Source organism: Coregonus clupeaformis, chromosome 34, assembly GCF_020615455.1.
Source record: "Coregonus clupeaformis isolate EN_2021a chromosome 34, ASM2061545v1, whole genome shotgun sequence".
NCBI lineage: Eukaryota > Metazoa > Chordata > Actinopteri > Salmoniformes > Salmonidae > Coregonus > Coregonus clupeaformis.
In genome coordinates, this window is record NC_059225.1 from 12,641,724 (window position 1) to 12,658,443 (window position 16,720).

The following is a 16,720-nucleotide window of genomic DNA, read 5'->3' on the forward strand; positions in this document are numbered from 1 at the left end:
CATGGTCCAAACACACCAAGACAGTCGTGAAGAGGGCACGACAACACTTTTCCCCCCTCAGGAGACTGAAAAGTTTTGGCATGGGTCCCCAGATCCTCCAAAAAGTTATATAGCTGCACCATCGAGAGCATCCTGACCGGTTGCATCACCGCCTGGTATGGCAACTGCTTGGCATCTGACCGTAAGGCGCTATAGAGGGTAGTATGGCCCATTACATCACTGGGGCCAAGCTTCCTGCCATCCAGGACCTATATACTAGGCGGTGTCAGAGGAAGGCCCTAAAAATTGTCTAAGACTCCAGTTACCCAAGTCATAGACTGTTCTCTCTGCTACCGCACGGCAGGCGGTACCGGAGCATCAAGTCTAGGTCCAAAAGGCTCCTTAACAGCTTCTACTCCCAAGCCATAAGACTGCTGAACATTTAATCAAATGGCCACCCGGACTATTTACATTGACCCCCCCTCCCAGCTGTTACTCGCTGTTTATTATCTATGCATAGTCACTTTACGCCTACCTACAGTTGAAGTCGGAAGTATACATACACCTTAGCAAAATACATTTAAACTCAGTATTTCACAATTCCTGACATTTAATCCTAGTAAAAATTCCCTGTCTTAGGTCAGTTAGGATCACCACTTTATTTTAAGAATGTGAAATGTCAGAATAATAGTAGAGAGAATAATTTATTTCAGCTTTTATTTCTTTCATCACATTCCCAGTGGGTCATAACTTTACATACACTCAATTAGTATTTGGTAGCATTGCCTTTAAATTGTTTAACTTGGGTCAAACATTTCGGGTAGCCTTCCACAAACTTCCCACAATAAGTTGGGTGAACTTTGGCCCATTCCTCCTGACAGAGCTGGTGCAACTGAGTCAGGTTTGTCCTTGCTCGCACATGCTTTTTCAGTTCTGCCCCCACATTTTCTATAGGATTGAGGTCAGGGTTTTGTGATGGCCACTCCAATACCTTGACTTTGTTGTCCTTAAGCCATTTTGCCACAACTTTGGAAGTATGCTTTGGGTCATTGTCCATTTGGAAGACCAATTTGTGACCAAGCTTTAACTTCGTGACTGATGTCTTGAGATGTTGCTTCAATATGTCCACATAATTTTCCTTCCTCATGATGCCATCTATTTTGTGAAGTGCACCAGTCCCTCCTGCAGCAAAGCACCCCCACAGCATGATGCTGCCACCCCCGTGCTTCACGGTTGGGATGGTGTTCTTCGGCTTGCAAGCCTTCCCCTTTTTCCTCCAAACATAACGATGGTCATTATGGCCAAACAGTTCTATTTTTGTTTCATCAGACCAGAGGACATTTCTCCAAAAAGTACGATCTTTGTCCCCATGTGCAGTTGCAAACCGTATTCTGGCTTTTTTATGGCAGTTTTTGAGCAGTGGCTTCTTCCTTGCTGAGCGGCCTTTCAGGTTATGTCGATATAGGCCTCGTTTTACTGTGGACATAGATACTTTTGTACCTGTTTCCTCCAGCATCTTCACAAGGTCCTTTGCTGTTGTTCTGGGATTGATTTGCACTTTTCGCACCAAAGTACATTCATCTCTAGGAGACAGAACGCGTCTCCTTCCTGAGCGGTATGACGGCTGCGTGGTCCCATGGTGTTTATACTTGCGTGCTATTGTTTGTACAGATGAACATGGTACCTTCAGGCGTTTGGAAATTGCTCCCAAGGATGTACCAGACTTGTGGAGGTCTACAGTTTTTTTTTTTTCTGAGGTCTTGGCTGATTTCTTTTGATTTTCCCATGATGTCAAGCAAAGAGGCACTGAGTTTGAAGGTAGGCCTTGAAATACATCCACAGGTACACCTCCAATTGACTCAAATGATGTCAATTAGCCTATCAGAAGCTTCTAAAGCCATGACATAATTTTTTGGAATTTTCCAAGCTGTTTAAAGGCACAGTCAACTTAGTGTATGTAAACTTCTGACCCATTGGAATTGTGATACAGTGAATTATAAGTGAAATAATCTGTCTGTAAACAATTGTTAGAAAAATTACTTGTGTCATGCACAAAGTAGATGTCCTAACCGACTTGCCAAAACTATAGTTTGTTAACAAGAAATTTGTGGAGTGGTTGAAAAACTAGTTTTAATGACTCCAACCTAAGTGCATGTAAACTTCCGACTTCAACTGTACATGTACAAATTACCTCGACTAACCTGTACCCCCGCACATTGACTCGGTACCGGTACCCCCTGTATATAGCCTTTTTATTGTTATTTTATTGTGTTACTTTTTATTTAATTATTATTAATAGTTTTTATTAATATTATCAATAATTTTATTTTTGACTTTAGTTTATTTAGTAAATATTTTCTTAACTCTATTTCATGAACTTTATTGTTGGTTAAGGGCTTGTAAGTAAGCATTTTGACAAATACAATTTGATTTGATTTGATCAAGTAATTGTAAGCTACAGAAATAGTTGTTTTTTCAGATAAAGAAAAGGCAGACAAAGAGAGGATCAGGGAGAAGAAAAAGAAGCGGTGGTGGAGACCGTGGGTTGACCATGCATCCAGTGAGTGACCTTCAACCTTTCTATGTGATATTTGAAGCAATTCAGCTTTTAATATTCCACAGATAGTGTGTATTGCATGTGGCTGTCGTTACTGTACATGTAAACAAGTTAGACATTAATTTGTTTTTTTGACACTCAAGATGAATACCATATCTTATTTGAGTTTGTCATTACATGAATAAATGTATGTACCACAGGAGGCTGGTGAGGGGAGGACGGCTCATAAAATGACTGGAATGAAGTGAATGGAATGGTATCAAACACAAAGAAACCATGTGCTTGATGTTTAAATAGCATTCAATTTATTCCATTCCAGCCATTACTATGAGCCCTTCCACCCCATTTAAGGTGCCCCAAGCTGCCAGTGGTGCAGAGTAAGTGAGCGGTGTTGAGCGGAAATCCTGTTCATCGCTCATTCCCGTTCATCGCTGATTCCCGTTCATCACTCATGGAGTGGTGAACGCTCCAGTGCTGCACATCCTTTTCATACCGCTCCGCTAAAATCCGCTACGCGCTCACAGGAAAAAAAAACTGCCGCTCCGAATATTGCTCCATTAATTAAAATCACAATTTAACCAACACCCATCTACAGTCGTGGTCAAAAGTTTTGAGAATGACACAAATATTTGTCTTCACAAAGTTCGCTGCTTCAGTGTTATGAGATATTTTTGTCAGATGTTATTATGGTATACTGAAGTATAATTACAATCATTCCATAAGTGTCAAAGGCTTTTATTGACAATTACATTAAGTTTATGCAAAGAGTCAATATTTGCAGTGTTGACCCTTCTTTTTCAAGACCTCTGCAATCCGCCCTGGCATGCTGTCAATTAACTTCTGGGCCACATCCTGACTGATGGCAGCCCATTCTTGCATAATCAATGCTTGGAGTTTGTCCGAATTTGTGGGTTTTTGTTTGTCCACCCGCCTCTTGAGGATCGACCACAAGTTCTCAATGGGATTAAGGTCTGGGGAGTTTCCTGGCCATGGACCCAAAATGTCGATGTTTTGTTCCCCGAGCCACTTAGTTATCACTTTTACCTTAGGGGAAGGTGCTCCATCATGCTGGAAAAGGCCTTGGTCGTCACCAAACTGTTCTTGGATGGTTGGGAGAAGTTGCTCTCGGAGGATGTGTTGGTACCATTCTTTATTCATGGCTGTGTTCTTAGGCAAAATTGTGAGTGAGCCCACTCCCTTGGCTGAGAAGCAACCCCACACATGAATGGTCTCAGGATGCTTTACTGTTGGCATGATTTGTGGACTGATGGTAGCGCTCACCTTGTCTTCTCCAGACGAGGTGTTTTCCGGATGGATGCCCCAAACAATCGGAAAGGGGATTCATCAGAGAAAATAACTTTACCCCAGTCCTCAGCAGTCCAATCCCTGTCCCTTTTGCAGAATATCAGTCTGTCCCTGATGTTTTTCCTGGAGAGAAGTGGCTTCTTTGCTGCCCTTCTTGACACCATGTCATCCTCCAACAGTCTTCGCCTCACTGTGCGTGCAGATGCACTCACACCTGCCTGCTGCCATTCCTGAGCAAGCTCTGCACTGGTGGTACCCCAATCCCGCAGCTGAATCAACTTTAGGAGACGGTCCTGGCGCTTGCTGGACTTTCTTGGGCACCCTGACGCCTTCTTCACAACAATTGAACCTCTCTCCTTGAAGTTCTTGATGATCCGATAAATGGTTGATTTAGGTGCAATCTTACTAGCAGCAATATCCTTGCCTGTGAAGCCCTTTTTGTGCAAAGCAATGATGACGGCACGTGTTTCCTTGCAGGTAACCATGGTTAACAGAGGAAGAACAATGATTTCAAGCACCACCCTCCTTTTAAAGCTTCCAGTCTGTTATTCTAACTCAATCAGCATGACAGAGTGATCTCCAGCCTTGTCCTCGTCAACACTCTCACCTGTGTTAACGAGAGAATCACTGACATGATGGCAGCTGGTCCTTTTGTGCCAGGGCTGAAATGCAGTGGAAATGTTTTTTTGGTATTAAGTTCATTTTCATGGCAAAGAGGGACTTTGCAATTAATTGCAATTCATCTGATCACTCTTCATGACATTATGGAGTATATGCAAATTGCCATCATCAAAACTGAGGCAGCAGACTTTGTGAAAATTAGTATTTGTGTCATTCTCAAAACTTTTGACCACGACTGTATTTTTGTAACTACCTGGACCTACCATTTGGTTTTGAAGTTTTGAAACCAAACCATATGATTTGAATTAATAGTATTTTAATAAACATGAAAAGGTGAATGTATGAAGCGCTCATAATTTCAAATAGGCTACATGTCGTATTAAACAGCATATAAACACTCTAAATAGGTCAGGAGCCTAAGAAGGAACTAAAATGAATTATTTAGGCTATTTTATTTCTATTATTTCAAGGCTACAAATAAATACATTGTGAAGCATTTGCAAGTGTGACACTAGGCTGGTAGGGACATAAAGCATTTAGCATTTAAACAACATTTTGTTGTATTAAGTCATTATAGTCTATAAATTGCGCATATACAGTGAGGGAAAAAAGTATTTGATCCCCTGCTGATTTTGTACGTTTGCCCACTGACAAAGAAATGATCAGTCTATAATTTTAATGGTAGGTTTATTTGAATAGTGAGAGACAGAATAACAACAACAAAATCCAGAAAAACGCATGTCAAAAATGTTATAAATTGATTTGCATTTTAATGAGGGAAATAAGTATTTGGGAAAGCTCCTTGAAAGCATAAAGGGAAAGCTCCTTGAAAGTGGGAATATGCCAGGCCTATTGAGCCAAAATCAATTATGGCCTATAGTATAGATAATAGAACAGAAATTAAGGACATTTTTAAGAGATCAGATTTTAGTTTATAAATACTTTGCTACAATGACACACTTAGTTATCTACCCACCTCATTACTTTCTGTTAGCATGTGCACATAGTAAGTACACCATCATGCTTTCAGGATATGTGTCTTTTCAGATTCCACAATGATTCTTTAGTTGTGGACACTACATCATCACACTCCCTCTCTTGCTCTTGGTCCTCATCTTTGTAAGTCACATTGATTTTGCACCTGTCTGTTTTATCAGTTTCTTTATTCAAATATTTAGTGAACTCCATGACAGTAGCTAAAGCAAGGGGCTATAGCAGCACACAAGTAGCCTACAAATGCATGCTGGGCCGGACATGTGGGCTAGAAGGCCGACGCTCCAGCCTTTGGGAATCTCGCTCCGCCCTCCAGCCAAATTGGGAACGCTCCACACTCCGCTCCGCTCCGCTCCGCTCCGCTCCACACTCCGCTCCGCTCACATACTCTGGTACAGTGTAATACACAAGTGGACTAGTGTAAGTGGGTAACCTTTAACCTTGTCTTTCACTCCTCTCTCAGTGGTGAGAAGTGGTAACTATTACCTGTTTGAGACGGACAGTGAAGAAGAGGAGGAGGAGGAGGATAAAGAGGTGGAAGAGCAGCCCAAGAAGTCTGCATTTCAGGTACTCTCCAACGCAGGAGGTAATCCCTTTACCACTGTCCTGCAATGTGAGAATATCCATTTTTGTCCAGCAACAGCAGTTTAATTGTTTTTTATGTGACATTTTTTTTTCTTTATCAATTATTTAAACGGGACTGCTTGCTTCTATTTCTGTTAGAACCGATTTCTAATGTGTGATTGTTCTTATCACAGACGAGTAACAAGTCTAATTCCCAAATGTTGTTTAATTCTCTCCGCACTTAACAGTTTTCTCTCTTCTTAACCATGTACTAACTGCTAACATCCTTTGTCGTGAGTCCTGTTTGTTTGGCCTTTATTTCGGACAAATGTTATGTTCTTCTAACTCTCACCCCTGCTTTGTCCTCCCTTTATAGAGAGCAATCCGAAAGTTTGCCTCTGCCTTGCTGGCTTTACCAAAGTCTATCATTAAGCTGCCCAAAACTGCTCTGCAGTATATAATGAGGGCAGCCAACGTACTCTCACTACTAGGTCTCTATCTTTGCATTTCACTTTTGTATGCTGTGTGTATGCTCTCCCCGTTGACCACTCCAGTCCAAGCCACTTTCTCACTACGTTATATGCATTTTCCCCTCTCACTCCAAAACATGACCACGATGTCAATAAAGTTCTGTTCAAATACCACAGCCCGTGTCATGACAAAATGGCGGCCGCTGATGATGCATGCAGTGGAAATTCAGTGAACTGTGTTGCTCTTCTGTTTCTAGAGTGGATCTCCTCCCTGTGTGTGCTTTGGGAGAGAGATGTGCATGTGTGGTGGTGGGTGGCTTTTCTTCCAGGGTAATTCTCTGTGGAGTTTGGTCTGTGTCTTAAACAGTGTTGGGATCAATAACATTTCAGTTGGGTCAATTTCAGGAAGTAAACTGAAATGTACTGAACTGAAATGGAATCTACCCCAACCCTGGTCTCAAACTAGGAATGGTGGGTTGTGTTTATCTTGAGGGGCGCTTTTTCCATTGTAAATCCCTTTTTTGTTCCATTTACATAAACACATCCCATTTCACTGGATCAAAACACCCCCTGAAACTGGTCGCCTCTGTATCGTGTACTTTGTCAATGGCTTTTGCTTTTACCTGTGACTTACTGGTTGGTTGACTAGGGTATATTGTCTTTGGCTGCCTAATTCTAACACATTTCCCACACTCAACTCAACTCTTCGGTTTTGAGTGCGTGAACTAAATTTGAGCCACATTGCTAGACTTTCGATAAAACACTTGCACACCAATGGCAAGTCTGTCAACATGAACCTGACTCGCTAAAATCAAATATCTTAAAGGTGCGGTAAATGTCCCAATTAAACAGCCAAACATGCTTTGTGTTTGATCACTAGTCCACCAGTTTGTTACCGTCCTATCCCTACAGTTTGTGTACCACGCCTGGATGACCGACTCCAAGACGGCCATGAAGGAGCACAGCAAGGAGAAACGCAGCTTCTGGAAGAAATACACTGAAGGGAGCAGCAGCAAGCCAAGGAAAGAGGACCTGAGGGAAGGTATGAAGTGCAGCAGGAGGACCCAAGTTCTCATCCAAAGCAGATGAAAATAATAGCTTTTCAGTCGCCTCCATTTCTGGTGTAACCTGACTGAACACTGTGTAAATAGCCTGGTGTAACCCGACTGAACACTGTGTAAATAGCCTGGTGTAACCCGACTGAACACTGTGTAAATAGCCTGGTGTAACCTGACTGAACACTGTGTAAATAGCCTGGTGTAACCCGACTGAACACTATGTAAATAACCTGGTGTAACCAGACTGAGCACTGTGTAAATAACCTGGTGTAACCAGACTGAGCACTGTGTAAATAGCCTGGTGTAACCCGACTGAACACTGTGTAAATAACCTGGTGTAACCAGACTGAGCACTGTGTAAATGTGAAACAATGGTGATTGCAGCATTCAGTTTGGCTAAACCAGACAATTCCCACCCATTGTAGGAGATTTAATATGCTAGCAGTTCTTCTGGTAAACGGGCCCCCACCTCCCAATGTTTACCCTCGTCTCACTGCCATCCGTCCACGCTGCACTTGTTGTGTTACAGTATGTTTCACCTCATCAGGTTTTCTCTCAGCCTCCGTGATGGTGTGGTATAGGCCCTAGACTAGTCATGAATGGGTATGTTGTGCCCTTTTTTTGTTCAAGAGCGCCTACTTAACAATTTGTTGCAGCCCTATTGGGAGCCATGCTGTGTCTAGTCCACAATCCCGCCAAGTCCCCCCTCCTCCCCCCTCCTCCCTCCCTCCCTCCTCCCCACAGCCCAGCTACAGCTACATGCAGGGCCAAGGCATTCCTTGGTCTGAAGTATATGACGCCATGTTGGATTAGACATGGTCAATTCATCCCATATGACGGCTGGACTGACTGTGGACCTGGTTGGAATACAGTATGGTCTCTCAGTTCAGCCAAATAGTTTTACATGAGGTCTGGGAGAGGACAACAATGTCTTGGAATGGCTATGTAGATAGAGAACACCCACTGGGCACACACTGGTTGAATCAACGTTGTTTCCATGTCATTTCAATGAAATGACACGGAACCAACGTGGAATAAACGTTGAATTGACAACTGTGCCTAGTGGGCAACTTGTTCTGCAACAACAAAAAGTACCCTTTCAAACAATGGGATGTCATTGTTTGGAAGGGTACTTTTGCGTTACAGTTTTGTATCTTCATAGCATTTTATAATTTTGTATGATTCCATTGACTCATTCCATTTTCAATATATTTTCCATCCAGCAGTTCATGTTGTTATCGAAGAGGAGGACCAGGAGAACAGAGAGGAGAAGAAAACAGATGGACCAGGTAGGTGCAGTTCAAACCAGGGTTGGGGTCTATTTCATTTAAAGTCCATTTCAGGACGTGGAATTGGAAATTTAATTTTAGTTTACTTCCTAGTAGGTTGGGTTCCTCGACCCCCTGATTCAAACCCCAACCCAACCCACATGGCCCTCTGCATCAAGGAAGTTACAGTTATAAGTCTCAATGAATAAAGACTGATGTGGACTTGGCTGTTAAAAGACAACGTGTTGTCTTCCTCCCTGTTCCCAGACAACGTCCTGAAGCGAGTCTTCAACATCGTCAAGTTCTCCTGGGTGTTGTTCCTGGCCATGTTGGACAGCGTCACAGCCTGGATCAACTCCATGTGTCAGGAACACCTGGACATCTCCACCGTGCTGCGCATCGAGCGCTGCATGCTCACACACGAGGTCAAAAAGGTAATGTCATGGCCAGGGGATTTAGAGTCTTTAAAACATGTATTTTGTGATCGTATTACAAGGTGTACTACCTGATACTCCAGGTGAATCGTCCAATGACGGATGAGAATGGGGATCCAGCTTTGTGAAAGTATATCTGCCTAGCAACAAAACCATTTAGTTGCATAATTACTTACCATGCCATACTGTAGTAAAACCATAGTAATAGCATTGGTATTATCTATTTCTACCAATAGCATAGTAATATCATTGGAATTACCTATTCCCAATGTTATTACATTGTTATTACATCCTATTTAATAAAATGAAGTGGGACTAGGACCAAACCATTCTAACAGGCATTCTTGGTCGTAACATTCCAGGGGAACAAGCCTTCCCGGGAGAGCATCCACGTGTACTACCGCAAGCAGATGTGCAAGGCGACGTCCATTGAGTCGGGCCTGGAGATAACCGAGGAGGAGACGTGCCAGGACTGCATCCCTCACAAGGCTGAGAGGCAGAGCTGTGCCTGTCTGAAGAGCCAAGACTCTATGGTGTCTCACGATAGCCTGTCCAGGTAAGAGAATGGAGGAAAATATACTTTTTGTTACAGTTATCACTTTTTATTATACAATTATTATTCCTCTAAAGAAGTGATGAGATTGAGCCACCTCTTCTCATAAAGAGGAAATACTTTTTAATATGAAAAATTATAATGTATAATATCCTGGTGATAGGTAAGAGGAGTCACGCATGACTGTAAGTGCTTTGAATAAAATCGTCTGCTAAATGGCATTTATAGTTATTATTATTATTATAGAAGAGAAGGCTGTTTAGCTGCTTCTTGATACTCCAAGGATATTGTAGTAAGCACACGCTACTTTAGTACCTTGCAGTTATAATACTCAAAACGTCAAGGGAAACGAAATAAAATAATCCAAAATGATATTGGCTGTTTTTGAAAGATGTCATGCTGTGCAGATGACAGTAGCACTCTTTCAGAGATCAGATTGGAACTTGATTTGCATTCCATCTGTGTGTAATAAAACCCACGCCTGGTGAATCGAGCCAAGTATTGCTCAAGTTATCCCATCTCAGCACGGCTACCATTACACGATAAACACTTACGTTACATAACCGTTTGACAGTATAATTATTCAATATTCAGCGGTTATGTTGTAGGGTTGTTTTGACATGACTTAGCTTTCTGTATTTCTGTGCTTCTTGTTGTTCCACACGGTTGTCTATTTTAGTGGTATTCTGTTATTTATTTGAGACTGAGGAGTGCCAGGCTCCTGGGTTTGTAAAGGGTTTTAAACCAGCCTGGCAGCATGAAACCGCATAGCTCTGTTCTGTTCTGCTCCTTTCTGCTTTGTTCTGTTCTGCTCTGTTCTGTTCTGTTCTGCTCTGTTCTGTTCCGTTCTGCTCTGTTCTGTTCTGCTCCGTTCTGCTCTGCTCTGTTCTGCTCCGTTCTGTTCTGCTCCTTTCTGCTCTGTTCTGTTCTGCTCTGTTCTGCTCCGTTCTGCTCTGTTCTGTTCTGCTCTGTTCTGCTCCGTTCTGTTCTGCTCTGTTCTGCTCCGTTCTGTTCTGCTCCTTTCTGCTCTGTTCTGTTCTGCTCTGTTCTGCTCCGTTCTGCTCTGTTCTGTTCTGCTCTGTTCTGTTCTGTTCTGTTCTGCTTTGTTCTGTTCTGCTCTGTTCTGTTCTGTTCTGTTCTGTTCTGCTTTGTTCTGTTCTGCTCCTTTCTGCTCCGTTCTGCTCTGTTCTGCTCTGTTCTGCTCTGTTCTGTGCTGTTCTGCTCTGTTCTGCTCTGTTCTGCTCTGTGCTGTTCTGCTCTGTTCTGCTCTGTTCTGCTCCATTCTGCTCCGTTCTGCTCCGTTCTGTTCTGCTCTGTTCTGCTCTGTTATTTTCTGCTCTGTTCTGTTCTGCTCTGTTCTGTTCTGCTCCGTTCCGTTCCGTTCCGCTCTGCTCTGTTCTGTTCTGTTCTGTTCTGCTCTGTGCTGTTCTGCTCTGTTCTGCTCTGTTCTGCTCCATTCTGCTCCGTTCTGCTCCGTTCTGTTCTGCTCTGTTCTGCTCTGTTATTTTCTGCTCTGTTCTGCTCTGTTCTGTTCCGTTCTGTTCTGCTCTGTTCTGCTCTGTTATTTTCTGCTCTGTTCTGTTCTGCTCTGCTCTGTTCTGCTCCGTTCCGCTCTGCTCTGTTCTGTTCTGTTCTGCTCTGTTCTGTTCTGCTCTGTTCTGCTCTATTCTGCTCTGTTCTGCTCTGTTCTGTTCTGCTCTGTTCTGTCCTGAGAGCACTATTACCCACAGGCATTCTGTTCTCTGCCTAGACTCTGGCCTGGCGCAGACACACACACACACACACACACACACACACACACACACACACACACACACACACACACACACACACACACACACACACACACACACACTCATACACACACTCATACACACACACTCATACACACACTCACACACACACTCACACACACATTCACACACACACTCACACACACACTCATACACACACTCACACACACACCCACACACTTACACACACTCATACACACACTCACACAGGTAGGCCGTCATTGTAAATAATAATTTGTTCTTAATTGATTTGCCTAGTTAAATAAAGGTAAAAACACACACACACACACACACACACACACACACACACACACACAGTCTTGTACAGCTAACCTTGTGGGGACACACAATTCAGTCCCATTAAAAATCCTATTTTCCCTAAACCTTAACCTAAACCTAACCCTAACCCATACTCTTACCCTAACCCTAACCTTAACCCTAACCCTAACCTTAACCCAAAAACCTAACCTTAACCCTAACCCAAAAACCTAACCTTAACCCTAACCCTAACCCTAAAACTACCCCTAGCTCCTAACCCTAACCCTTAATGTAATTATAACCCTAACACTGATTCTAACCTTAACCCTAAACCCCCTAGAAATAGCATTTGACCTCGTGGGGACTAACAAAATGTCCCCAGTTGGTCAAATTTCTGTTTGTTTACTATTCTTGTGTGGACTTCTGGTCCCCACAAGAATAGTTAAACACATCCACACTCACAGGCACGCAGACACACACACCACAGAAGGTAATGCATGGTCCATAGTCTGTGTAGAACACTGCATCAAACTTCATCTGTCTGTGTGTATTTCTCCAGTGCGTACACAGAGAGCACACTGCTCTACTCCTGTCGCTCCACTCTGGACCACACTGACATGGGTCCTGACAACATCCAGGTGCCCAAGACCAGCGAGCGTGCCCGTCCTAAACTCTGCAAGATGGATGGGCTGAATCTAATGTCCACCTCCTCAGCTGACAGCGGAGGCAGCCAGGCCAGGTAGGAAATGACAAACAAAACTCCTCCTTCTATTTCTCTCCTCTCATCCCTCATCCTTCACTCTCTACTCTTCTCATCCCTCATCCTTCACTCTCTACTCTTCTCTACCTTCATCCTTCACTCTCTACTCTTCTCTGCCTTCATCCTTCACTCTCTACTCTTCTCTACCTTCATCCTTCAATCTCTACTCTTCTCTGCCTTCATCCTTCACTCTCTACTCTTCTCTGCCTTCATCCTTCACTCTCTACTCTTCTCTACCTTCATCCTTCACTCTCTACTCTTCTCTGCCTTCATCCTTCACTCTCTACTCTTCTCTACCTTCATCCTTCAATCTCTACTCTTCTCTGCCTTCATCCTTCACTCTCTACTCTTCTCTACCTTCATCCTTCACTCTCTACTCTTCTCTGCCTTCATCCTTCACTCTCTACTCTTCTCTACCTTCATCCTTCACTCTCTACTCTTCTCTACCTTCATCCTTCACTCTCTACTCTTCTCTGCCTTCATCCTTCACTCTCTACTCTTCTCTGCCTTCATCCTTCACTCTCTACTCTTCTCTACCTTCATCCTACACTCTCTACTCTTCTCTGCCTTCATCCTTCACTCTCTACTCTTCTCATCCCTCATCCTTCACTCTCTACTCTTCTCTGCCTTCATCCTTCACTCTCTACTCTTCTCTGTCTTCATCCTTCACTCTCTACTCTTCTCTGCCTTCATCCTTCACTCTCTACCCTTCTCTACCTTCATCCTTCACTCTCTACTCTTCTCTACCTTCATCCTTCACTCTCTACTCTTCTCTGCCTTCATCCTTCACTCTCTACTCTTCTCTACCTTCATCCTTCACTCTCTACTCTTCTCTGCCTTCATCCTTCACTCTCTACTCTTCTCTGCCTTCATCCTTCACTCTCTACTCTTCTCTACCTTCATCCTTCACTCTCTACTCTTATCTACCTTCATCCTTCACTCTCTACTCTTCTCTACCTTCATCCTTCACGCTCTACTCTTCTCTGCCTTCATCCTTCACTCTCTACTCTTCTCTGCCTTCATCCTTCACTCTCTACTCTTCTCTACCTTCATCCTTCACTCTCTACTCTTCTCTGCCTTCATCATTCACTCTCTACTCTTCTCTGCCTTCATCCTTCACTCTCTACTCTTCTCTACCTTCATCCTTCACTCTCTACTCTTCTCTGCCTTCATACTTCACTCTCTACTCTTCTCATCCCTCATCCTTCACTCTCTACTCTTCTCTACGTTCATCCTTCACTCTCTACTCTTCTCATCCCTCATCCTTCACTCTCTACTCTTCTCTACCTTCATCCTTCACTCTCTACTCTTCTCTACCCTCATCCTTCACTCTCTACTCTTCTCATCCCTCATCCTTCACTCTCTACTCTTCTCATCCCTCATCCTTCACTCTCTACTCTTCTCTGCCTTCATCCTTCACTCTCTACTCTTCTCTACCTTCATCCTTCACTCTCTACTCTTCTCTGCCTTCATCCTTCACTCTCTACTCTTCTCATCCCTCATCCTTCACTCTCTACTCTTCTCTACCTTCATCCTTCACTCTCTACTCTTCTCTGCCTTCATCCTTCACTCTCTACTCTTCTCATCCCTCATCCTTCACTCTCTACTCTTCTCTACCTTCATTCTTCACTCTCTACTCTTCTCTACCTTCATCCTTCACTCTCTACTCTTCTCATCCCTCATCCTTCACTCTCTACTCTTCTCATCCCTCATCCTTCACTCTCTACTCTTCTCTGCCTTCATCCTTCACTCTCTACTCTTCTCTACCTTCATCCTTCACTCTCTACTCTTCTCTGCCTTCATCCTTCACTCTCTACTCTTCTCTACCTTCATCCTTCACTCTCTACTCTTCTCATCCCTCATCCTTCACTCTCTACTCTTCTCTACCTTCATCCTTCACTCTCTACTCTTCTCTACCTTCATTCTTCATTCTCTACTCTTCTCATCCCTCATCCTTCACTCTCTACTCTTCTCTGCCTTCATCCTTCACTCTCTACTCTTCTCTACCTTCATCCTTCACTCTCTACTCTTCTCATCCCTCATCCTTCACTCTCTACTCTTCTCTGCCTTCATCCTTCACTCTCTACTCTTCTCTACCTTCATTCTTCACTCTCTACTCTTCTCTGCCTTCATCCTTCACTCTCTACTCTTCTCTACCTTCATCCTTCACTCTCTACTCTACCAACAGCCGTGTGTGTAAACAAACTCTATTTCTGTGTTTCATTATCTTGAGTAAATTAGGTAATACAATAGATAGTTCCTGTCCTGGATGCTGATTGGCTTATACCGTATTCCAGATGTATTTTATTAAAACAATGGAATATACCTGTTTACTGTTCTATCTGAATTATCACTATACATCCTCTCTATGGCCAGCCAGGCAATTCATACACTTCCTCTCCATGAAGTCCACCATGGGAACGATGTTGAATATATGCACCATGTGACAAAAGCTTCCAAATACAGTAGATACACAGTATGTGGATTATTGACTAGTAATACTGGAATTAAGAGTTGTGGACAGATGAGTTCCAGCACATGAACACTCCATTATCTTGCCTCTCTCTCCCTACTAGTGAGCACACCCAGTGCACAGCCCTCTGCTCCCGCCAGGAGACCACCGACACCATCGAGGAGCCAGACCAGGACCTCCAAGACCCCCACTCCTCTTACACTGAGACCCCATCCACCTCTACCTCTATGGGGCTGTACATGGACCGTGATGGGGGTCTTCTCTCCAGGTCCAGGGGTATGGACTGGGACAGCGGGGACAGCGTCCTGGAAGCCGAACAGGCAGGGTGGGGGAGGGGACCGTGCTACGCCCACCAGAGTGAGCTCCAGCTCTACCAGGCAGACCTCCCCAGTACAACCCCCACAGACACAGACATCCCCCCCTCGTACAGCAGAGCCACAGGCCTGGACAGGGAGGGGGCCTGGTACAGCAGAGCTACAGGACTGGACAGGGAGGGGGCCTCGTACAGCAGAGCTACGGGCCTGGACAGGGAGGGGGCCTCGTACAGCAGAGCTACGGGCCTGGACAGGGAGGGGGCCTCGTACAGCAGAGCCACGGGCCTGGACAGGGAGGGGGCATCGTACAGCAGAGCCACGGGCCTGGACAGGGAGGGGGCTGAGCGGGCCTCATCCAGTAGGACGCATCATGAGAAGAGGTTGGTTGTGGTGACACCTGACGAGAAGTCTGATTTTCTGTCGGGCGTCACGAGCGCCGCGTTTCCCTCGCTCACCCACGAGCTGACGGCCAGCGATCTGCTACGCAATAGGTATTGTATTTCATCGCAGCTTGTCTTGCATTGCCAATTAAAATACTTCCAAATCTCGTTCATCTCTCAGCTATTAGAAAGCCTGAAATCGAGATCCAGTCAAGGCTAAAGATTTGTTTGTTTGACAATTCTAAAGGCTTTAGAATTTTTAGAGTCCACCTTCATAGACCTTATCTCTCTTCCTCTTCCTCTCTTCCGGTCTCTCCCTCTCTCCACATCTCACTCTCTCTCTCTCTCTCTCTCTCTCTCTCTCTCTCTCTTCATCTCTCTCTCTCTCTCTTTTCTCTCTCCACATCTCACTCTCTCTCTCTCTCTCTCTCCTCTCTCCACATCTCTCTCTCTCTCTCTCTCTCTCTCTCCCCTCTCCACATCTCTCTCTCTCTCTCTCTCTCCCATATCTCTCTCTCTCTCTCTCTCTCTCTCTCTCTCTCTCTCTCTCTCTCTCTCTCTCTCTCTCTCTCTCCCCCTCTTTGTCTCTCCCCCCCCTCTCTCCATCAGGATGTTCTACGATGAAGAGTTGGAGGATTCAGAGCGTTTCTACGGCGACCAGCCGGCGCTGCTGCAGCTGCTTTATGCCCTGTACAACATGCTGGTGGCCCACTCAGAGATGGTGTGTTTCCTGGTCATCATCCTCAACCACATGATCTCAGCGTCCGTGGCCACCCTCGTCCTGCCCATCTTCATCTTCCTCTGGGCCATGCTGTCGGTCCCCAGGCCTAGCAAACGTTTCTGGATGACCGCTATCGTCTACACAGAGGTATTAACACACAGAAGCACATTAATAATAAATAATACTGTATATTTATTTTATATAGCGCTTTTTATACAG

The 16,720-nt window shown here is 44.3% G+C and overlaps 1 protein-coding gene across 1 annotated transcript in view; it reads left to right on the forward strand.

Moving 5' to 3' along the window:
• Positions 1–16,720, forward strand: part of LOC121549674 (piezo-type mechanosensitive ion channel component 2-like) — a 54,662-nt gene that overhangs the window by 27,860 nt on the left and 10,082 nt on the right. Inside the window, exons 23-31 of the mRNA XM_045210314.1 lie at positions 2,459–2,539; positions 5,919–6,022; positions 7,402–7,531; positions 8,771–8,836; positions 9,083–9,249; positions 9,612–9,805; positions 12,413–12,592; positions 15,190–15,891; positions 16,390–16,648. Coding sequence (XP_045066249.1) covers positions 2,459–2,539; positions 5,919–6,022; positions 7,402–7,531; positions 8,771–8,836; positions 9,083–9,249; positions 9,612–9,805; positions 12,413–12,592; positions 15,190–15,891; positions 16,390–16,648 — 1,883 coding nt within the window. The remainder of the gene's footprint in view (positions 1–2,458; positions 2,540–5,918; positions 6,023–7,401; positions 7,532–8,770; positions 8,837–9,082; positions 9,250–9,611; positions 9,806–12,412; positions 12,593–15,189; positions 15,892–16,389; positions 16,649–16,720) is intronic.